This window comes from Dasypus novemcinctus, chromosome 11 (assembly GCF_030445035.2).
Source record: "Dasypus novemcinctus isolate mDasNov1 chromosome 11, mDasNov1.1.hap2, whole genome shotgun sequence".
Lineage (NCBI taxonomy): Eukaryota > Metazoa > Chordata > Mammalia > Cingulata > Dasypodidae > Dasypus > Dasypus novemcinctus.
In genome coordinates, this window is record NC_080683.1 from 83,571,778 (window position 1) to 83,596,188 (window position 24,411).

The 24,411-nt window shown below is 44.8% G+C and overlaps 1 protein-coding gene across 1 annotated transcript in view; it reads right to left on the reverse strand.

The window, feature by feature from the left end:
• The window catches only part of SCML4 (Scm polycomb group protein like 4), a 103,087-nt gene that overhangs the window by 30,810 nt on the left and 47,866 nt on the right, over window positions 1-24,411 (reverse strand). Inside the window, exons 2-5 of the mRNA XM_058307226.2 lie at window positions 19,964-20,190; window positions 8,002-8,131; window positions 6,269-6,469; window positions 1,554-1,745 (exon numbers count right to left, since the gene is read on the reverse strand). Coding sequence (XP_058163209.1) covers window positions 1,554-1,745; window positions 6,269-6,469; window positions 8,002-8,131; window positions 19,964-20,119 — 679 coding nt within the window. The 5' untranslated portion in view covers window positions 20,120-20,190. The remainder of the gene's footprint in view (window positions 1-1,553; window positions 1,746-6,268; window positions 6,470-8,001; window positions 8,132-19,963; window positions 20,191-24,411) is intronic.

Consider the following 24,411-nt stretch of genomic DNA (forward strand, 5'->3'; position numbering starts at 1 on the left):
AGTTGGGGTGGGGTGGGGGGTTGACTGAGACAGGATGTTAACATGAAATTATTTTAGTTTCAGTTTTGGCTAAAACAGCAAGACACTAGTTCCATGGGATAAATGTAAAGGGTCAGTGGGAGACATGAATTATGGGGCTTTATGATTATGTCTGATGGGTCATGTTTGTTCAATGATACTGTAAGGTTTGACAAGTGAAATTACCACTCTGCTACTTTCATTACAAGATTCACTGGAAGATAAATTAGCTCTAGAACATGTTTTGAGTCAACTAAGGTTTAAAGGAGAGGTCAGATTCATAGACAGTATCAGAGGAAAACTACATATCAGGAACTGCAACCTCCCCACTTTATATTAGAAACTGAGTCCCAGAGAGATAGACCTTTCTAAGCTCACATGGATAGAGACGTCAAGAAAAACATAAAAGTATATAACATTTGCTCATATGAGCCCTATTTAATTAGGTACTTTCCTTTGCAAAGGCCAAGTTCCTTATTACCCAGGTCTTAGAGAGATCAAAGTAAAATTCTAGGCAAAGTTCTTGATTGCATTCAAGGCAATCTGTGCTACAAATCTAAGATTATCTTTCCCTGTTATCCTCCTGGGTTGAGGTGTAGCACTCTTATTATAAGTGTTCTTTTGTTAAATGCTATCAGTCTATCTGTGTGACATCTGTGCAGAGGTATGTTCCCAATGGTCACCCCAGTCCTTGAAAAATTTCCCAAGCTCAAGTTTTTATGCCAAGACAGGGTCTCACACAGCACTTGGAACAGAAGAGAGGTCAGCAAATGTTTGTAGAATGACATGATTGGATTCCAGTTTCGCCGCCTATGTGTTTTTCATATGTCAACAAGACTGCTTCCAGAGGAAGAAAAAAGGCAGTTCCAGCTCGTTGTTGGAACCTGGAATCCAGAACCTGGATTCACTCTCGACTCAGCGCTTCAGTGAGGGGAGAGCTCCTCCGTGGGCATCCAGCCCCTTTGGCGGACAGCACCGTGGCAACTTTGCCATGGGGTCTTGCTGCCCTTCCCACTGGTCACCTGTCCATCCTGAGCTACAGAAAACACTTTCACTGCCAGACATATTTGATATGTCCCAGCCAAATTCCTTTAATAATAGGCATTTTGTAACACCTTTTATTCACATGGGCAGGCACCAAACCATGTGAGGCCGCAGGAGGGCTTCAGGCAGGACTCACTTAGGTTCTTTAACCCTCATTTCTTAGGGATTTCTCAGGTCCTTTGTTTTGTATTCCTTACAACTAATTAGCAATGAAGAATAAATGCCCAAAGTCTTACAGGAGAGGAAAGAAAATCACTCATTTTAGGTGATGTGGTCTCATTGTCTGAGTTCTACTATCTTAGGCCGAAAAGCTGGAACCCAGCCCTCAGTAGCTGGGGTGGAGACCATGTAGGCAGCCCCAGTGCTCCCTGGGCCTCCAGCAGGAGAACTCCCGGGGGCTGCAGGGGCTCCTCGGCAGCAGCCTCGCCTGCCCCCGAAGGGCAGACAGCTGGGGACAGTAAGGCCACCCCCCCAGCAGGGACGAGGCCTACCCGGCTGCATCCTCCCATCCTTCTCCGGGGCTTTCTCAGAGGCGCTGGAGCACCTGGGGAAAGGCTGGTGGCTGAAGAGGTCATCGCACAGGAGGCTTCGGCACAGCTTGGCGAGGAAGCGGAGCACGTAGCCCACGCTGTTCACCACGGGCAGGCTCCGCAGGTGCTGCTTTCCATCAAAGGAGGCCGAGACTGAAAAAACCAGAGACAGCGTCTGAGAGCCGGGCACTGGAGTGAAACACGCGCCAGCCAGCCCTGGGGAAGGGGGTTTGTTTGTTTCGTCACGAGGCTGCATTTGGATTTCACCCATTTTTTCACTAAGGCCCTGCCTCTGTTCCGGATCTGATCCAGGACACCACACACTTTGGGCATCGCTTCCACTTCATCAACTCTAGTTGGTTCTCGGTCTTTTCATGTTTTTGATGACCTTGACAGTTTTGAAGAGTACTGGGCCTGTATTTGGCAAAATGTTTCCCCAATGTAGGTTTGCCTGACATTCTTCTCAAGAGTTCACTGGGGTTATGGTTTTTTCTGGGGAGGGAGACTCCTGAGATGAGATGCCCTTTCCATCTTCTTCTATGGGGGACCTCATACCCTCATGACCTCACTGGTGATGTTCACCCTGATCATCTGGCCAAAGTCAGGTGGGCCAGGTTTCTCCACTGCATTCTCCATATTCTATTCCTTGGAAGCAAGTCACACTGCAGGAAGGGGTGGGGAGGATGGAGCTCCATATCCTAGATATCCAAATATCTACATAATATTTGGAATACTTCTGTAAGGAAGATTTGTCCCTTCTCCCCCTTTTATTAATTGTTCAGTCATTTATATCAGCGTGGAGTCAACTGTATTTTTTTGCACTCTGGGGAATCCAAAATTATGGTATTTATTTTGTTGCTCAAATTATTTCAGCTTTGGTCTTTGGGGGGCTCTTGCAGCCCCTGTGTCTCTGTGACATGCTCTCAGTTTTCAGCCCCTCTTTGCTTTCTGGCACTCCAGTATACTCCAGGCTCATCCTGTATTTTCCTTGCCCCAGCCCTAGGATTTTCATTTTTCCAAGGAGTCCCAGTTCCTTTTATTGAAGAGTGGTATTTAAAAGCCCCTGGGGGTACCTATTGCTACTGGTGTCTCTAATTCTGGGTCATTTCATCAGACAGAGCTAGTAAATATGTGTGTGTATACTAACCCATAATAATTATCTCTGCAACTCTGTGTGTGTGTAAATGTGTGTATATGTTTGTATATTTGTGTGTGTGTGTTCAAATGAACATGAGTTCATACAATATCTCCAGTTCTAACCCAGCACCAAAGGGTTCATTCTAGACTTCTGGAGAAGAGTTTTTTATAAATCTAGCACCACAGTAGAAACTTGATTTCTACAGGGTTACAGAATTTAGAATAGAGAAAGCCAGTTCCTTCCAGCCCAGAGCATCTTCCTTTCTGCATTTCTCCTCACCACCCTCTCTTGCCCCATGCTGCTTGCACACTGGCTCCAGCAGCGAGAAAAACATACAGACATCCCAAACAAGATGTTCTGCTGCCCAACAGGCCTCCACCATATGGGCATCAACACCTAGAGGGGAAGACTGGTCTTTTGCACCTTTTGCAAAGCATCCCCCAAAGGCTGAAGTGGCAGGGGTGACCACAGCTGGTTTTGAGGTTAGGACTCAAAAGAAAACACCCATTTTAATGAGACATCAAAAGGATCCATATCTTTTATGTAACTCTCTCCAGTTTGACAAGCACGTTCTCATTCATCACCTCATTTAATCCTCCCAATAGTCCTGTGAGGACAGTGGATGAAAGGTTATTACTCCATGTGACAGATGAAGGAAATGAGGAGGGGGCCTGGAGTGGCTTTTCTAGTCTCATGGCCACTAAAGGGCACTTACCTGTCCATTTTCATCTCTGGTGTCCCTGGTTGGGAGAGGCAGCCAAAGAGCTGCCGAGATGCTCACGCAGGAGGTTGTCCTGGACACTTGGTTATTCTGGAAATCCCCTCTTAGGGTGGGCACTGCTGCTCGACTCCAGCACCTTAAAAGACTAGGGGTGCTGGAAACTGAGTCCACAGCAGCAGGGGCTCAGGGCATCAGACCTGTCCCATGAGTCAATGTGCACACATCCCCAGGTGCCTGGGAGATAACAAAAGTAGGAAAATTCTACCTCTTGCAGGAGGACATGGAATTTGTGGGATCATATACTACACCTCTAGGGTATGTGGCTAAGGCAAAAGCATGCTAAGGCATGTGCAGAAAATGGGTAATGGGTACTGCGATCCTGCTCGCCTCATCCATTGGGGTGGTCATTGTGCCAGCACCAGTGCTACCATTTTCAGTGTGTAGTGACATGGGAATATTTTGACCAGCTGTGTGCTAAGGACCAGGTTTTAAGTGGAGAGTGGGGCCCAGACTATTTCTCCTTGAGCCCACTCCCTCCCTAAACCACCCTATCACTTTTAGCCTTGCTGAGTCTCAATAGCACCATGCAGAACATGAAAAGCCACCTTGCCATTTAGCTCGCCCACGGAGGCGGCATGAGAAGCCAGCGTGGCGCTCTTGCTCTCTCCAAGACACTCAGACAAAGTGTCTGGCTCCGTGGGAATTCCCTCAGCCAAGGGAAACTTGGCGAGGCTCTTCTCTAATCGCTTTTGGTGCCAGACGCTGCAGAACCTTCTCCACAATGCCAAGGCCCCGAGGCCACAGACTGAAGGCTGGGCAGGAAAGCAGGGGAAACGGGGTCAGCTCTCCCAGTGTAGGAGGCAGAGAGCATAAAGAACTTAGAACGGGCTGTGCTCAAGGGGTGGTATGGACTGGAGTTGGCCCGTGCCCTTAGCACCAGGTCTGTGTCTTGAGTGATGCTATCGCCCAGGATTGAGAACCTGGGTCTCAGACAGAAACCAGAAGAGGAACGGCGAATGGGGCCGCAGAGGGCCTGACACCATGGCGCTCCTCTTGCCTTCTCTTGGTGTTTACGTCTTCCTCCTGTCTCAGCTCACCTCTGCTAAAGCCTCTTAAAAATCGCCCTGGGTTGGATACGGAGACCTGGACCTTGCCAAGCTCTATTTTAATCAATTGCTAGTAAGTCAGACCCAGGTTCTTGCTCAGAGAAAGCTCTTGGAGAGGCTTAAAGGTGAGCAAAATCCATCGGAGTCAGGGAACTTTGTTGTACATCCACCCTCCCCTTTGGGTATATAAATAAATAAAATGCCCCCGCATTGGCTCTGTAAGACTCAGCCACATTAGACCCCCACCCCCACACCATTTCTAAGGTGGCCAGCACGGTCACCCATATTGCTCCATTGCCAGGGAATCTTCTCCCCCTTCCCTAGTGATATGGAGAGACCATATCCGTGAAGCTGGGACAGAGTGGATGCTAGGCTGTCCCCTTGGAGTTTAGTCATCTCACAAGGCCCTGGGTCCCAGGGTTTAAGGGCAGGTGGTGACAACCTCTGTGTAGAGTCTCAGGGAAGACAGAAGGAGTCTCTGCAGGCAAATATTTGAAGGGAACAGAGTTCCTCATTCTGTCCCTTTGGTGGTGGCAGCTACTTCTCATCCCTCCAGAAAGTGCTGGGATGGAGCTGAAACTGGAAGAGGCAGTGATTTCCCTGACCCTGAGGGCTCTGTTTTAAAAAATTATGCCCTTGTGAGATGGGGTTGAGGCCAGGAGATTCCCTACTGCCCTGCATGGTGCTGAGTGATATGAAAACAGAACAAAGTAGAACAAGGGTGCCGTGATCAGCTCAGTGATAGGTTGGCTCGAAGGGAAGGTGACACAGAACTTTATGAAATGAAGGACAGAGAGAGACACACAAGAGAGGACACAAAGCTGGGATCAGGGGGCTCGCAGCTTCTGGAACTGAGAGCCTCTACCCTAGTTTCCACATCATATTTATTAGGAACTCCAACGCAGCTGTTCCTCATCAGCGCAGCAATGTTTACAATAACTGGGGACAAGTGCAACAAATAGGGAACACGTAAGCCAGTTTCCCACAACATAAGGGAGAATACAAAGTGACAGGGACTGATAGTTTAGAGAGGGTGGTCAGAAAAGGGCATTTGACTAGGTGGCAATGAAGTAGAAATGTGAAAGAAAGAGGTGCAGGACTGAGGCACATGAACATCTGGGGAAGAAGCTTTCCAGAAAGGGAGAAATTGGGTGCAAAGACCCTGAGGCAGAACGAGTTTGGAGGATACAGGAAGAGCACCATGGAGGCCACTGTGGCCAGAGCAGAGCGGGGCGGGGGATCAAGAGATAGAAGTGGTAGTGTAGGGCCGTGGGGATCCTTGCAGGCACCTGGGCTTTTACTCTCAGTGAGAAGGGTGCCGTTGGAGGGTTTAGAGCAGAGGAATGTGGCATGCTCTGATTTCAATTTTTAAAGAACCGAGCAATGGCTATAGAGGTGAAAAGTGGCTGGATTCTGGATATATTTGGAAGGTAGAGCAATAGGATTTGCTGATGGGTTGAAGATGGTAGGTAGAAGAAAGAGAAGAGTAAGGAGGAGGACTCAGATGTCCAGTCTTCTTGTCCAGGCCTGAAAGTATCTTTTCCTTGAGCCCTGAGAAAGGCCTTCATTGCACAGGCTCATTAAGGCCCCTGGAGAAAAACGGAGGCCAGACCCTGGCCAGGCCCAGTGGCACCCAAGCCTGAGGATGGCTGCTGGCTTCCTCAGAGAGACAGCCACGGTCCTCCCCATATGGCCTGCCCCGGGCCCTTACCTGACACCATCTCGCCACCGTAGCCCTGCTTGACCAGGGAAAACACCAGCTTCTGCTGGCGGGCACAGTCGATGCAGGCTTGGACAGCCTGCTGCAAGACTGCCGACGGCCTCTCTGGTCCAAAGTGCTCGGGGAGCCGCTGCACCTTTCTCCTCTCCAGGTACGGCCCTGCATTGGCCTGCTTGTTGATGTACAGGCAGACTGTGGAAACAGACACGCACAAAGCCCTCAACATGGCACCCAAAGCAGGCCAGCTGGCTGCTGCTGTGTGCTTGCAGGCTCCTCGGCCGTCCTCTTTGGCCCTGGCGTTGGGAAAGCTGAAAAGGGCAAAAGTGAGACTGATTCTTCTCGACTTAGGAAGTAAAAGAGGCAAAAGGCCCCAGTGCCCTCACTGCCAGGTCTTGCTCTCAACAGGCTCCTCCTGAGAGGGAACAGATGGGCATCTGCTCTGAGGTACTCAGATCTGAAGTATAGGTTTCGATGGCTCATGTAGATCATATGTGTAAATGGATTTCCACTGCTAGACATGTACTACGGTGGCCCACGTGGGCCACATATGTAACAAATTGCCATGCTGGGCATGTACACATATAAAATCTTCTCTCCCTCCTCTGAACTGGCAAGCCATACATAATGTTTGCCATTTCTTGTTAACCTTCCATGATTAAAAAAATTTGGTGATGCCAATCACTCCAGAGGCTATATATTCAATGAAGTTATGAAAGTGCTGTTTATAATCTCAGAGAAAATAAATGCTCAGCCTCCCATTCAGGTGAGCCCAATCTATGGTCTCCACAGTTTAAAAATAGTAACACCCATCAGTAAAAAATTTTGAGTATACGTCCCAAAATACGTTTATTTATGTAATATGCATTTTGTCATAAACATTATATACATGACTATATTTGGGTATTGTCTATGTTTTAAAACATACCCAAGAAATAGACATTTTTAAAGGATGAGTTAAAAATAAGTATTAATACTAGGAATACAAAATATTAGGTGTCAAATTTTCTTCCATACACTAATGACTCCTCTTACATATGTACCCACCTATCCTCCTAAGCTCTGTACTGTGTCTGACCTTGGAGGCCACTGTGACACCAAGCAGTGAAGACAGACTTTAAGAGGAGACCAACAGTATTTTGGAAGGGTTAAAGCGTAACAACAAAAGTGAAGAAAATTAGTTTTTATTGAGCACCTACTATATGCCAGGCACTTTATCTTGTTCGATTTTCAAGACTAGCCTATGAGTTGGGTATTATCATTACTGCTTTACTAGTGAAGAAACTTAGGCTGAAAATAGTAGAGGAGCAGTAAAGCAGAGATTTGGACTCATATCTTTCTGATGACAAAGCCTGTGCTCCTTTCACTCTACCAGGCCACCTTCTCTTGCACTCATCCCCGACAATTAAAGAAACTCTAATTAATAAGGAGCCTTCATGCCAGGCACTGTGGGACAAGAAACAGTCCTACCCCAAAAGCAACCAGCTGAACCAAGCTGTGAGACACTTAACCTCATGTTCTCAGAGAATCTGGTGGTCCTATCTGCTGTCCAGCCAAGAGACACGTGAAACTCTTTACTTGGTGCTTTCTTGGGTGGCAGCTCTTTAGTTCATAAAATAATAATTAGACGGTGGGTAGCCTGGAAACTGCTTATCTGCTGGCCTCACAAATTTGGAGTTCCTTTTGGTCACCTACCTGCACCCTTGGAGCTCATTCTGCTCACCTACCTGCGAGAGCCTGTGGGGTGGCCATGCTGGGGACAGTGGCAGCGTCCTGAGGGATGGAGCTGAGGTCGGGCTCTGGGGTGCTCCGCGGAGGTGAGAGGGCTAAAGGAGTCATGAGAACCCGAGACTTCAGCTGCAAGAGAGAGCCCAATGGGTCCGTGAAAACCTGGAGATGCGCTCTCCACCTCCCAGAGGCTTTTTCAGATGTCTGTTAGCCCTTGTTCCTCCATCATGCTTCCACGCCCCTCTCTCGCGCAGCCTTGGGGCCTGAGCTTCAGAGTCAGGGTGGGCATGTTTGGGGTCACCCCTCCCATACGCAGGAAACGACAGAGTCAGGCAGTGGGCACGGGAGCAAGAGAGGCATGAATAGTTGAAGCCCACGTACGTGCCCTTTGAATGTGGGGTGCAGGCTGGGGGACCATTCCCAGCCTGAGCCCCTCTCCTCCCCAGGCCCCTGTGAAGAGGGCTTTTCCCACACCCACCCGGAGCTGAAACCAAAGGGCCTCCTTCTTGGACACTGAGCTCTCTGCCCACAGGGATCACTGGATCCCACTGGGAAAGAGCAGGAGCCATTTCCCCAAAGGGCCGCTGTGCTTCTCGGTTTGTTTCCTTCCGCGGAGACTGTCAGAACCAGCCTGGATGTGGACATGGAGTATTTCCTCATGGGGAAAGGCAGCTGCCTTGCAGGTCTCACTGGAAACCACAAATGAGGAACCGAAAATTTGCTGTTATGGAATAAGCTGGCGGCAACTGTAGTTGATGTTGATATCAACCAGACAAGCATCTAATCTTAGCTCTCTGCCCGAAAATAACAGAAAGTCAGTCACTTCCCCCTCAAAACCAGTGACCTATGTCTGGAGTCTGCTCAGACCAATTAAGTCAGAGGCTCTGGGGGTGCCCAGGCACCAGCAGTTTTTAGAGGTAGTCAGGTGTTTCCAACACACAGTTAAGGTTGAGGACTATTGCTCAACACCCAGCTCTGTTCAACTTGAATGTGCAATCAATTAGCCGGGATCTCGTCAGAATGCAAATTCCGAGAGAGTCTGCCTTCCTAACAAGCTCCTGGGTGATGCTGCTTCTGCTGGTCCATGGACCACATTTTGGGTAGCAAGGTTGGACATGCTGTTGTCAATGTATGCAGCCCCATCCAGATTCTGACTTGTTTCCTGTGGTTTTAGACTAGGACAATTGAAATAATCAGGGAGAAATAGTATTCCTCCTGCTAGTTATCAGATCATTCTCCATTCATTCATTTGTTCACTCAACAAATATGTATTGAGCACCTATTACATGCCAAATGCTCTTCTAGCTGCTGGAGATACAGCAGAGAACAAAGTATGCAGAAATCTTTGCCCTTAATGAATTGACATTCAACCAGGGAGAGACAGGCAATAAACAAAATAAGTAAGTAAATGATACAGCTTGTTAGATGGTGATAACAGCTGAGGGTGAAAATGAAGAGGGAAGGGGCATGGGAAGTACAAGTTGGGAGTTGTACTTTGTACTGAAATTTTAAATAGGGAGTTAGAGCAGACCTCACTCTCTTGGGTGATGTTGCACAGATTTGAAGGACGTTAGGGAGCAAGCACTGCAAGCATCTGGGGAAAGAAATTTCTGACAAAGAGAACAGCAAATGCGAAGGCCTTAAGGCAGGAGCCTGGAGTGTTTGTGCAACTGTAGGGAGACCAGAGTGAGATTGGAGAGGTAAGGAAGCCAGATTGGGCAGGGTTTTGCAGGACATTCTAACGTCCTGGCTTTTACTCTGAGCAGAGAAGCTACAGGCTTTAACTGACATTTGACCATCTCTCTGACTGTCGTGTTGAGAAAAGATTGAAAGAGACAATAATGGGCATCACTAAAGTAGACAAGAAATGATGGGAGCTTGGATCAGGATGATAGCAGTATAGCAGTAGCGGTGGTGAGAAACAGATTCTGGATTAATTTTGAAGGTGGAGCCAGCAGGATTTACTGATACAATGGATACTGTATGTGAGAGAAAGAAGTCAAAGGTGACGCCAAGGGTTTGGGTCTAGAAGGCTGCAGGTAGAGTAAAGGTTTGTTTTTTTGTTTTGTTTTGTTTTTGGTTTTGGAAACAGGGAGGGGACAATGAAGGGGACTAGGAGACCAGGGGCTACTTTTGGACATGCTAAGTTTAAGATGCCCTGTTAGACATCCAAGTAGAGATGTGAAGTAGGCAGTTACATATTCTGGAGTCTGGAGTTATAGTGGGAAAGTATGAATGGAGATAAAAATTTAGGAATCATTAATATATAGTTGTAAACAGGTGTAATATAGGGGCATCTGAATGACATTACAATGGCAGATACAGGCCATTATAAATCCAGCCATAACTTACAGAGTTGAATGGGAGAGTGTAAACTGCAATGTAAACTATAATCCGTGCTTAGTGGCAATGCTCCAAAATGTGTTTATCAATTGCAATGAATGAACCACACCGATGAAAGATGTTACTAATGTGGGAGGTGTGGGAAGTGGGGTGTATGGGAATCCCCTATATATTCTCTGTAACATTTATGTAATTGAAGAATCTTTTAAAGAATTTAAAAAGTGGAAAAATATATAAATAGTTCATATTTTAGCCATGATAATGGATGAGATTGGCAGGGAAGTGAGTGTTGGAGAAGAGAAGAATCCAAGGGTTGAACCCTATGAGAAGATGCCAACGTGAAGAGGTTGGAGAAATGGGAAGGAACAAGCAAAGGACACCTGGATGGAGCGGCCAGGGGGGCAGAAAGAAAACCAGGAAGGGTAGTGTCCTGGACACCAAATGGAAGAGAGAGAGCAACCCTGTCAAAGGCTCCTATGGGACGAGAGAGAACAGGAAGGACCGTTAGATGTAGCACCTCATCCGCAAGAGAAGTGGGTGGGGTGAGAATCTGACTGGAATAAGCTTAAGAGATAAGAGGAGGAGAGGCATGAGGTTGGCAAGGAAAGGCGACTCTTTCACAGAGTTTAATCATAAAGTGGAGCAGAGAACTGGCCATAACAACAGGGAAAAGAAGGATCAAAAGAAAGTTTTTGGATTTGGTTTTCGTGTTTATGATAAGAGAAATAGTGTTTTTTTGTTTTTTTTTTTTAGTACTGGTACCTGGAATTGAACTGGGGACCTCATATGTTGGAAGCTGGCGCTCAACCACTGAGCTACATTGGCTCCTCTGAGTTGTTCTTTTTTTCATTTGTTTGCTTGTTTGTTTTCTTTCTGTTTTTAGGAGGTACTGGAGATTGAACCCAGGACCTCATATGTGGGAAACAGGCAACCACTTGAGCTACATCCACTCCCCTAGTGTTTTAAGGCTGATGAAAAGAATTTCACAGAAAGGGAAAATTTGATGCTATGTGGGGAAGAATATATGGGGAGCTGCTGGCAGAAGGACTTTGAGAAAGAGAAGGGATGGGACTTAGTGCACAAGGAGAGAGGGCGGTCTTAGAGAGAGACAAGGACCTTTCATCTCTGGTGATGGAAGGAAGGCAGGCTGTGAGGTCTGGATGCTGGGGTGGGAGGATGTGGGGGTGGGCGCTTGCAGAAGGTCTTTTCTGATGACTTCTAATTTCCCTGTGTGGCAGGGAGCTGGGTGTGAGGATGTGGGAGGGGGCAGTCAGGGGGAGAGTGCATGGCCTGTGGGAATGGAGTGTGGCTGCGGAGCAGCCCTACGGCACGTGGGGATGCATAGAAATGAGCGCAAAATGAGGTCAGTCAACTACGAGCACATGCAACTGCTCGGACCTGCACGGATGTAGAATCTGGGGCTCTTGGGGGCGCCCTTGTATTAATCAGAAGCTAGAATTAATAATGGATTGCATCTTATTATGAGTTTAGCATTTGAAAAATTACATGGCCATCATGTAGTAACACACTGCCAAATATTATAAAAAATAATTTCAGAGAAACCTCAGTGGTCGGAATGAGTGAACCCGAAACCTGCTGTGCCTCAGTCACTGTGACTTTGGCAAGGTTCAGTTAGCAGCCACCCCGCTGTTCTCAGAGGTCACGCCGCAGGGACCCCTTGATGGCCTTCCCAGGAGTGATGGCCTGCTCTGCGCGGCTCCTGATGGAGAAGCTGGCGGTGAGCGCACAGCAGCCCTGAGGACACGGTCAGGGGCTCTAGGGGATCCCCGGCTAAATCCTCCTTTAAACACCCAAGGCCCTCTAACCCTCAAAGAGCAAACGAAAAAGCAGTTGGCAAGCGATCAGGTCCTCCCCTTCCCTCCCCACCTTTGTAGATCACACAAAGAACCTGGTGAGCCTTCCTAGAAAGATAATGATTGTGATGAGGATGAGGAGGGGGGCAGCTAAAACTTAAATAGACAGGACTATTCTAAGCCCTTGACTAGTATAAATTCATGTGAACCTCCCAAGGACCCTAACATTTACTGCCTGCTCATTATTTTTCTTTCTATTTCAAATTTTTAAAGAACAGTCATGCATACTACAGGATTCCCATACGTTGCCCCACCACAACACCTTATATTGTTGTGACACATTTGTTACAAATGATGAAAGAACATCATCCTAATATTACTGCTCTCTATAATCCATGGCTTATATTTAGTTATTAACACCACGTATTAGTATTGTATATTTGTCACAGAGCATGAGAGAATGTTCTCGTATTTGTGCTGTTAACCACATTTCATCATCCACCACATGGCTCCATGTGTTATACAGACCCGTGCCTTGTACAATCCATCCAGAGTGTACACTCAGTGGCTCTCAGTTTCATCCCAGAGTTGTGCTGTTATCAGCTCAGTTCATTTCAGAACATTTTCATTACTCCAAAAGGAAAAATCCCATGCCTCCTCACACTTCCCCATTATTGACCCTTAGCATTTATATAGTACCTTCTTTGCCATTGCTGTAAAAATATTACATTATTACTATTGTCTATACTTTAGTTGTATTTTCCCCATGTATCTCCATATTCCCAACACCTTGTACCTGCTCACTGTTTTAATACTTATTAGAGTGGGATCTGACATTGAACCCACCACAATGAGGTAAGAGAACTAAAATTGACTGTTACACTTGCTTTACTATTTCCATCCAAGTGAGTCAACTAAAGGAATTAGAACAAGTTATGTTTTGCAGAAAAAAACTCTCTGTGTTCATCCACCTGCTAAAACAACTTCAGGGAAGAGAACTTGGCCCAGTGGTTAGGGCATCCACCTACCACATGGGAGGTCTGCGGTTCAAACCCTGGGCCTCCTTGACCCGTGTGGAGCTGGCCCATGTGCACTGCTGATGCGTGCAAGGAGTGCCCTGCCACGCAGGGGTGTCCCCCATGTATGGGAGCCCCACGCGCAAGGAGTGCGCCCCGTAAGGAGAGCTGCCCAGTGCGAAAGAAAGGGCAGCCTGCCCAAGAATGGCGCCGCGCACACAGAGAGCTGACACAGCAAGATGACACAACAAAACAAGACACAGATTCCAGGTGCTGCTGCTAAGGATAGAAGCAGTCACAGAAGAACACACAGTGAATGGACATGGAGAGTGGACAACAGGAGGGAGGGAAGGGAGGAAAATAAATAAAAATAAATCTTAAAAAATAAAACAACTTCAGGGTTTTTGAAGAAAGAAGAAATCTCATGCAACTGTGGGCAGTAGTTGACTCTTAATGAATATCCTTTTAGTAACTGAATAAGCTAGCATTAGAAATACCCTTTTATTTGGCATTCTGAAATTTCTGTCTCATCGATTGATATAAAGAACCAAAATAAGCTGAGCCTAGGACAGGGAGTCACCCTAGATTTTAGAAAGGTCCAACAGAACCAGAGCTAGGTGCTCACTGGTGGGAAGGCCTCCTTTGGTGTGATTCGGGGCCCAAGGCTGTCAGCTCAAGTCCCCTCTGTAAGTGGAAGGAGGACGCCTCAGCCTGTCAACCTCTTCTGGCACAGCAAGTGTGGGTGGTTGTTGCTGTGAGTATTTTTTGTTCACTTTGTTTTTTAAACGGGCCAAAACAAAACAAACTGAAACAGGGCCCTCAGATCCTATCCCATGGAAGGAACCAGGGCTCCTCAGAGAAATGGCTCATTCTAGGACAGGACAAGAAATCTGTAAGATGAACCTGGAGCCTTTTTTCATTTAGATTTTTTTAAAAATTTCTCTCCCCTTTTCTCCCCCCCCCCCCCCCCCCCCGCCCCCAGTTGTCTGCTCTCTGTGTCCATTCGCTGTGTGTTCTTCTGTGTCTGGTTGCATTCTTGTCAGTGGCACCAGGAATCTGTATCTCTTTTTGTTGCGTCATCTCGTTGTGTCAGCTCGCCGTGTGTGTGGTGCCACTCCTGGGCAGGCTGCACTTTTTTCACACAGGGTAGCTCTCCTTACAAGGCACACTCCTTGCGTGTGGGGCTCTCCTATGCGGGGGACACCCCTGCGTGGCAGGGCACTCCTTGCGAGCAACAGCACTGTGCGTGGGCCAGCTCACCACATAGGTAAGGAGACCCTGGGTTTGAACCCTGGACCTCCCATGTGGTAGGTAGATCCTCTATCAGTTGAGCCAAATCCGCTTCCCTGGAGCCTCTTATAGTGCCAGCAAGTAGGGAAGTGCTTAAAAAAAAAACAAGCCCACAGTCCTGGGGTATGTCATAGGGACATGGTAGCCAAGTGAAAAAGCTCCCAGGGACCAAAGCTAGAATGATTTGATCCAACAAATAACATAGTAATGGATTTTAACTCAGAATATTAAAAAGAAATCCACGACTCCATATTGATGTAAATAAATGATTGAAGAAGTGAATAAATGGAGAAAATAGACAAAGCTCCCATGCATGAAAATTCCAAAGAATTTATGCAGATACTCCATGCTCCAGAAGGCAGAGCCTAACTCCCTCCTCCTTACACGCGGGCTGCACACAGTGACTCCGTACAAAGGGTACAGTATGGAAAGGGGGAACATAACTTTACTGTGGAGACACCTGAGAAATGCTACCGCCGCCCGGTGATCAAGGTTAACATCAATGATGCTAAGCCGCACTGAGAGTATGTTCCCTTGATACGATGCAATAAGAATTTACTTTTTATTTTCTTCCGTGATCTCGAGAAAAACATCAGACAAACCCAAATTGCAGAATATTCTACACCATACTGGGCCAATACTCCCCAAAACTGTCAAGGTCATCAAAAACTAGGAAAGTCTCAGAAACCTTTACAACCCAGAAGAGCCTACAGAGGCACGAAGACTCAATGTAATGCGGGATCCTGGCTGGGATTCGGGAGCAGGAAAAGGACATTAGGAAAACACTAATGGAATCTGCGTAAAATGTGGAGTTTAGTTAATAATAATATATCATTATTGGTTCATTAGTTGTGACAGTGTACCATGGTAATGTAAGATGTTAGCAATCGGGGAAGCTGGGTACGGGGAATATTAGAACTCTCTGTAACATCTTGGCAGCTTTTCTGTAAATCTAAAACGATTCTAAAATACACTTTGTTTTTAAAAAACAATAACAAAAACCAGAATCTGGCAGAATGAACTGGGTAAACTGGAGAGAAAGGAGGCAGAAGGGGCCTCTTTCTTGGCAGCGTGAGACTGGAAGAAGATCCGCCGCCCAGGATGGCTTGCTGTGACAGGCAGGCACTAAGCCCTAGCCTCCAAAGTCATGACCCTGCGCAGATGCTGGTGAAGGTGGCTCCTCCACCTGGAATTGGAACCTCAGGCGAGCAGGGATGGTGACTCTGCCTCCAGACCTTGCTGCCAGCGTCTGCTCCAGGGGCCTGTGCTTTGCCTTGTAAAACTATGGTAAAGCAGAAGGGTGAAGTCCCAGTTCCTGCCAGCTGGCCTCTCCACCAAAGGGAGCTGGGAATTTGGGATCAGCTCGCCTTTCTTTTCCACTTGTAGATCCAAAATCTGGGCCTGGAGAATTTCTTGCGCCAGCTGCCCTTCGAGGCAGGCCCGTCTCTAAGATGTTGGTGGAGAATCACTGAAGAGAGGTGGGGGGTGGTTCTAGGGAGATGCTGCCGTGGGATTTGTTTGCGAACTGAGGAGTGTAGCCAAGAGGACAAGTGGAAAAGGGCCAGTTCATGTAAAGTTCAAATACTTTTCTATAAATATGCGAGTTTGGCAGTCCCCAGCACCACAGAGCTGCCATACTACCTCTGGCCAGCCTCCCCGGATATTCGCATGAGAGAGAAAGCAGCTTCTATCTTCTTTAAGCCACTGGTATTTGATATTCTAATGCAATAATCAACACTTTAAAACATTTTGACCATTTGCTATTAATATGTTGGGAATGATATTTTTTTCTAGAATGTGTTACCCTTTTCTTAACTCATTAAACAGAGTAGACAGAACATAATTTACTCTTCCTTGAATCCAGAAGAATAATTACTATTCTGGGCAACAATACAAAAAGACGGCTGAGGTATAGAGGGCTTCTGGCCCAGCTATAAATGGCCTCAGGCTGTGGGGTTTGGTTAATTTCTGCCTGACTCCAGATTTTTTTCTGACTCTCCCTGTCAAACAATCAAGGATGGATCAAGTAAGAAAATGTGCATAAAATGCTTAAGCACAGACCCTCAAGCCTAGAAAGTGCCCAGTAAATGTTCCATGTTACTATTATTACTATTAGTATTAATTGCTATTGTTATATACTGGGGACAAACGGCTATCTGAAAAACCCAACACCTTTTTCCTGCTTAAATCAGAGTCTCAATCATAAAGACACTGAAGCTATCCATCTCACTGTTTGGGGATAGAATCAGCTGAAATTTTCCTTGGTGCAGGCCCTCTCTGTCTTATATCTTTAAGAAACCCTGGGGCGGGGGGAGGGGGTTGTCTTTTTAGTCATGAAATGTAAGGAAAATCTTCCTGTGGATCCCGCGGGACCTCTGAACTAAGGACCTAAACCAACAGCCACTGTTTTGATCTGAGACATAAGTGCTCAGTTTGTTAATAAGAAGGTAATTTTAATGGCAATCGGAGTGTCTCTTCCTAGAGAACACGATGATAAGAGGTTTTTGCTCCCTTTGACGTGAGTGAGGAGACAGCAGGAAGGCCCTGAAATGGCTACTCGCGCCCCAGCAGGGTGACCGCAGGCAGATGGCGCCGTGAGGGAGCACGACCTCCAGCACCTCTGCCTGCGGCTGCGCCGTGAACTTTCCCCTCTGCCTAGAATTCCCCTCCTTTACTTCAAGGCCCAGAGACGTGGCTAAAGGTGACGACCTGTGTCCGCTGTGCTTGGTCTTAAAGGGAGATGCCGTGTCCACGCCTTGAACATTTCTGTGTGTGAGAGGCACAGAGGTGACTGGCAGAACAAGGTGGGAAGTGACAAATGTCCACCCGCACAGGCCTGTGGTCCAGCCAGCACCACCAGGCACCCTCAGACTCTCCTGGGGAGGGGCCGGAGTTCTGCCAATGGCTCAAGAACTTCTAATTCTATCATGAAAATGTCATTGATACAAATTTATAGTTGTAACGATGTTATTATTGATATAAAAATAATGTTATTTATTATGATATTGATGTTATTGTTATATTGTATTGGTCTATATTTTAATACATTAATCTCATATAATTATAACAATAATTATTATTATATCCTCAGTGTCCAGCTATATATGAGATCTTTTCCCCCAACAAGCCTTCACCTTCACATTGAAAGCTACTAAAGGACTATAATCCAGCTTGTAAGAAATATGTCTACAATAAAGGCCAACAGACTGATGGAGGCTTTGAAAATATGTTCTTAGAAATAAAATACAAGATTTTTAAGGTTCGACCAAGCAATAACTTATTTTCCCTGGTTGGGATTTTAAAAATTCAACCAATGTTTTCAATCAGTTGGTTTTTTAACTAATTTTTTTCAACCATTTCTTTTCCCCCAACTGTATCTAGATAGTTGAGTTTGCCAAATTAGTAGCCATTTGGTAAATGGAGAGAAACTGTACAGTGTCCTTGCTGGCTTCTTGAAAAATAACTCTTTTGACTAAAAAATCCCACGAGTAAAATGGGATTTTAGGGTCTAGAAAATTTCCACAATAAAACTGGGGAGACTTAATACATTGCCAATTTTATTTTGCCAAGTAAGGACATTTAAAAAATTACCAAAACCTGTCTACAAAACACTTAATAAAACAAAGAACACTTTAACACCAAAATAGTAAGAAGGAGCTATTGCAGAATAAAGGATAATCCTGTAAGTGGAATCATTTTAAGGTTATGAAAATTTTCTATTGGCTCTTATTTTTCTCATGTCATCATGGATGGGTGCACATTTGCTGTGGACTGGTAACTTGTTTGGGAACCACTCTTCTAGAACACTGAGCCCATGGCCCAGGGGGCTGGCTGGTTCTAGGAGGAGCAAGAGGAGTTCTTGCAATCCTGGGGACCAGCTGGCATTTAGGAACATGAACTCAGGAAGAGCTGACCTGGTGTCCTCCGAAAGGAAACTGTGGGACTATAAGAATAAGACCTGCTTGTGGTATCATCAGCCAGCCAGTCCCAATAGTTTTCTCCCTGACCTGAGGTGTCTCTGAGTATAAAGAGCACGGAAAACTGCCCATTTTTAGGAGACAGGAAAATTGCAAAATTAGGTCCATTCCATGGAGTGAATTTCCATTTTTCCTGGCCCCAGAAATGCTGTGTCTGTTGGTAAATTTTATTCTTGGGTCACGGCTGGCCAGGAGGTAAGAAATTTTGGTGTGCTTCTTCAGATCCTGGATTTGTTCTCTGACTCTATAAACAAAAAGGCTGCCCTGCTCCAGCCTTCCAGATACAATTCCCAGACCAAGCAAACATGCAGGAAGCTGAGCGGGTGAGACTCTACCCTATGCCCACGTCAGAGACACAAATCGGAAGCTGGCGTTTTCTCTTTGTTAGAAAAATAACCAGTGCCTGAAGACTTTACCTCATGAGATGGCTGAGTAAAAACGTCTTTTTCTTAAAGCAATGACCTCCAAATCTTTGAGTAACCTCCCCCCACTACACCCTCTTCATTTTCCAGCATGTAGAAGAATTGTGGAAAACCAAAGGGATAAAGCGTGAATTCATTACCGACTCTTCTGGAAGCTTTGTCTTTCTGCTTGACCTGAAATAATTTCCATACATTTTCCTAAATATATGGAAGTTAATTGCCAATTTGCATTTTGGTTTGAGTATTCAGATCTCAGGATGGAAACATAAGCCCTTTATTTCAAGGAAAACAAATGAAGGAAAACTGAAGCTCATTTTTTAATGCTCAAAAAGCTTGTGGAGAACGAGCTCAATATTCTCTCCTCTCTAGTTAACCTCTCAGAAACATTTCAAAGGACAAGCTCTCTCTCTGGTGGGGGTTGGTTTATGAGATGGAAGTTGTATCAGAGGATTTATTCTCCACCTCTACCCCCTCCAAACTGTTGCTAATTCTTAAAGGGATCACAGGATTTCAAATTTCCCTCATGTGCCTTTCTGTAGCCAACATTGACGTCAACGCCTTTTATAAGCGGGAAACTATGAATTATCCTGAATTTTCATCATAAGTTCCCTTGTTGAAGTTCTCCATGGGAAAACTCTTCCATGTCCTTTGACACTGGCCTGCTTGCATTATTAATTTAAATGTCTGAGGAACATCATCTGCTTCTGCTAAAATAAATGATGAATGAGTTCTGGAAGGCAGCTCTGAGAGCCATCCTAGTAGGAATAGTCAGGGGAAAGCTCAGCCTCTGAAACGCTCATTTAGATGCAAGGTTTAATAATGTGTATTTAGCTATGACCCTAAAATCTGCTCGCCTTACAACTTTTCCCATCTGGTACAATCTGCCTTCTCCACTTATAAAAATGCACACAACAGCACTCATTATGTGCCGTATTGTAACCATGAGGCCTCGTGACATGCTTCATTGAGAGAAACTTAATTTCGTACCCTGTCTTTACTAAGCTCTCAGCCGCCTCAGGCATTTCACAGTGGCGTTCTGCTCAAGCCCTGGTGCCCCGGCCCAACACAACTTTGGAAAAAGGCAGTGATGGAGTCATACCTTGTACCCGGGTTTCCGCCCTCTTTTCTTCGGGATCTTCACTGCTGGCAAGGGACCAGCTGAAGCAGAATAAAGGTTGTGAACAGCCATCTTCATAGGCGACGGGTGAAGTGGGGGGCGGCCTCGCTTTCTCCCAGGGATCCTCTGAGCTTGCATTTCTGCTGGTGCCAGTCTTACGGAATGAGGTAACGAATTGCTCGCTGGCAGAGGAGATGCCGAGAATTAGTCTGGACACAAAGCAAAACAAAACGGAAATGTTTGGTTTGCAAGGCAAAAAGTGGTTCTGGGGTTGAGGATTTTGGAGATGGGTACTGCTTATTGGAGGAGAAGAGCAAATGAGAGTGGGGGGGTACCTCTAGGGCTCTGGGGGCATTTACTGACCCCCCTGATATAATTTCAAGGATGGTGAATTTCCACGGGGCTGTGGTGAAGCAGTGAAGACACTGGCTAGGGGGACAGTCGATTCCCAGGTCCAACCAAAACTGATAGTATCATCAGGGATAAGATGACTTTATCTGTCTGTGTCTCAGTTTCCCCAGTTAATTCAACCTTGAACTAGGATAAACACAACCATCCGCTCATATACACTCCTATACTTTTATGGGGTTATACGTTTTATGACCTTTTTCGTTCTTCAAAGCAACGTAACAGTGCAAATCAATTGTATTAAAGTTGAGGATGTCCCTCAGTCAAAATGTGGATAGAGAATTATATACAGAGATGTTTGTTTTGATGTTATTTAGAATTTTTTTCAAAAAGGATATGTCTTCAATAAGGGGAAGAGTTAATATATTTATAGAATAAAACAATCAGCTATTTAAAAACCTTTAACAACACTTTCAATAATGTGAAGTTGAGTGAAAAAAAGCATCATACAAATTGCACATAAAAATGATCTCTACTAAGCAAAAAGTGTATATGAGCTTAAAAAAATGGAAAGAAACATGCTACAATGCCACCAGGGCAATGATAATGTAATTATGAGGAACTCCTCACCAGGTGCAAATCCTCTTGCCCAAGCAGATACCCAATACTAAATATTCTTTAGATAAAAACAGTAGTAGCTTCTCAGGTGAGTCACTCAAACCTTCAAGGAAGTGGTAGTCGCTTATATTCAACTCCAACCTGTACAACATAGAGATATCATGAGCTCAGGCGTCAGACCTATCCTGGAATTTTCAGGAATGAGGCCCAGGGGGCAGAACTTTAGACTGAACTCAGAGGTGATGCTAGGTGATAAAATTCATTTCTGAGGATTAGCGGTACTTTCCAGTGGGAACAGAGGTTCTTGCCCAACAGGCTGCAGAAGGAGTTGAGAAAGACTTTGGGAGAAGTTCTTGCACCCTGGCATGGGTCAGCACTGCAGCGGCCAGATTGCCTTGTCAGGAAGGACAAGAACAAGCAATGAAAATTCTTAAAGACATGATGGGAAATTTTTGGTATCCTTTACAGATTTAAGGTCTCTTTGTTAATTCTCTAAATATTAACAGTGTTCTACCAATAATCTTAGTTGTTCTTGGAAATATCATATCTAGTAAATGGAATTTTAAAGTACAAATTCATTTGACTGCATTATTAAATATTTCAGCTGGACAGACCGTTGAAGATGTCAGTTTTCCTTGGTTTCATCAATTTAAGAAAATCACCATATCTTATTGATTCTGAGATGCATATTATTTTCACATATCAATGTGTCTGAAATCAGGTTACACCTTACAGCCCTGTAAGGGTGTCAGAGTTCCATAAGCAGAATTTTTTCTTTCTTAGTGGTACCTGAAGCAATGATGTATGTTTTAGAATCAATGAATTATGATCAGTGAAACAAACTCATCAACGTGTAAACAAAGAATACCATTTTATTTCTACTTTCAGTGTCTGTTTATAGTGCTAACAAATACTGAAAACATTCATTCAATTTCAGAAAGGAGGCTAACCCCCCAAATTAAAGAACTACCAGAGCTTATTCAATAAGATTTTGTCATGTGCAATTATTTATTCTGAGTCCCTTTTTGAACCACCATTATTGAAAATTTCTGCTTCTTCATTGTTACTTTATCGTCATGGATTTTGAAAACAGAAATTTTTCCTAGTCTAGGGCAAGTTTTTGCTTCTTATGAGGAGGTCAGCAACACATCGACTAACATCTGGATCAAAAGCCAACGAGAGAAAACCCATTTTCGGAGAAGGCATTAAATCTCTTTCCTCTCTTGTGAAAACGGGAGTCCTCTTGAACAAACTGGCTGCTTTCTTTCACTGGTGAATTGTACTGTCTGCTTGTGCTCAGTGTATGGGAATTGTAATACTCTGCTAACCGAGATACTTTCTTACAAAACTCTTCTTACTGCATAGTTTTGAAGAGAAGAGGATTAGATGTATTAGTCAGCCAAGGGGTGCTGATACAAAGTACTAGAAATCTGTTGGCTTTTTAAAGGGTATTTATTTGGGGTAGAAGCTTACAGTTATAAGGCCCTAAAGAGTTCAACTCAAGGTACCATAAGAGGTACTTTCTCACCTAAAGGCTTGGGTGTTGAGGCAAGATGGTGGGTGATGTCTGCAAGGGTTCAGCTTTCCTCTTTCCTCTTAAGGCTCAGTATGCCCAGCCCCTTCCAATCTCAGCTGTAGTCTGGTATAGGGCTCATCTTTCTTCCCAGGGCTCATTTCTTTCTGGGTGCAGCTGCTCTGCTATCTTCACAAGGTCAACTGTAAACTATGAGGTTCCTCTCTCTTCCCGGGCCACAGGATCCTCTGTGTATCTTCTCTGTGTGTCTACTGCTCTGTGTGTCTACTTCCATATGAGCGTCTGTTTTATCAGCCCAAGGGGGCGGGGACTCAAGGCTGAGTCACACGCTAAGGACATGATCGGATCAAAGCCCTAATCATAACATAATTTAATCAAAGACATCTCAGCTGAATCTAATACAATCAAAGGGTATCACACCCAGAGAAACAGACCAATTTATAAACATAATCAATATCTCTTTTGGAATTCATAAATAATACCAAACTGCCACAGTAAGAAACAAATTAAGGAGCATATTACCTTAAGAATTTTTATTATTCAAAGCTAAATATAACTATCCAAAAAGTTCTCAGTATTTCAGAAAAATTTCCTAGAAAATAATTTTTTAAATTAAGTTTTTCTTCCTTATTCTGTGAGGAAAAAATCAGGACTTTGCCATACACTCTTTCTACTTCCTTCCTTCCATAGGAGCATATTCACCTTAGAGAACATAAAGGACCTCTCCAGGTAACTAAATCTGATAAATGAATTTCATACATGAAACTTTATTGGTGAATGATTAGGTACCAGAGCAACTGGGGAGATATTTGAAGACAGGAAGTTTTCCCACAGTTTCCTGCATGATTACATATTCCTTCTAATAGGAGGATATTGTTCCCCAATTCCTTGTCCTAATTAAACACAATTTTAATACAAAAATAACTATGATCTTAAATAATGAGAGACAAGACTTCTAAAAATTGAAGGGGTTCTTTTAAACACAGGGGATTCTCTAAATGCCTCCTTGGAATAGTTTGAAAGAGTTGGGAGAAAGCACGTGTAAGTGTTTTTTAAGTAACAGACCTAGACTGTGGAAAAGATGGTGGCAACAGTGCAGTTTCCCCAAAAGTTGCCTTTCCAAATGTAAGGCACAAATTTAAAAAGTAAAAAAAACAAAGATTGGAACTAAGGAAGGGTCTCAATCTTGGAACACAATAGAAATTAGACAGATGGAATTTTTTGAAGGAGAACATAACTATGGAAGATAGACAACAACAATTTACCACATGTTTAAAGAAAAGGTCATAACTAAGACAAAAGGAAAATACTCAAAAATGTTTTAAAAGACTATATTCCAAAATGAAGAGGTTTTCTGTGCCTTAAGAAAATCTTCAAGACTGAACAACAAATCCTAGTAAAAATAATGTACTTCAAAGGTAAAGGAAAACAATCTACAGTCATTCAGTCAGCACAAAACAGATCATTTATGATGGAAAAAAATGAACAGCTTTTTTTGTTTTTTGTTTGTTTTAGCAGTGTTCAGGCAGAAGATAATGGAGCCACCATGGTGGCCTTTTTCTCAGTTATTTATAGTTGCCATATTTTCTCCCACCACAGGACCTTTGCATACGTGGTCTTCTTTGCCTGGAATACTTTTTTCCCTTCTTACCTGATTTACTTCTCTTGTTCTATCCCAGTTAGCTCAAGAAAGCTTGACTTGACCTCTCATTAGGGTTTTCTAAGATTGGGATTCCTCAGCTGTGAAACAAACCTACTGCACATGTGTGGCACCCACGGTGGAGTTTTGGCAAGGAGAACAGATACAGACATGAAGCTCATGTGTGCCTGCTGTGTCTCTGACCTAGGAGACTCCCATCTTTTGCCAGCATCTATGATGCAGGCAGTCTAACTTGTTTGCTTGTAGGCAGGGAAAAATCTCAGACCCTTC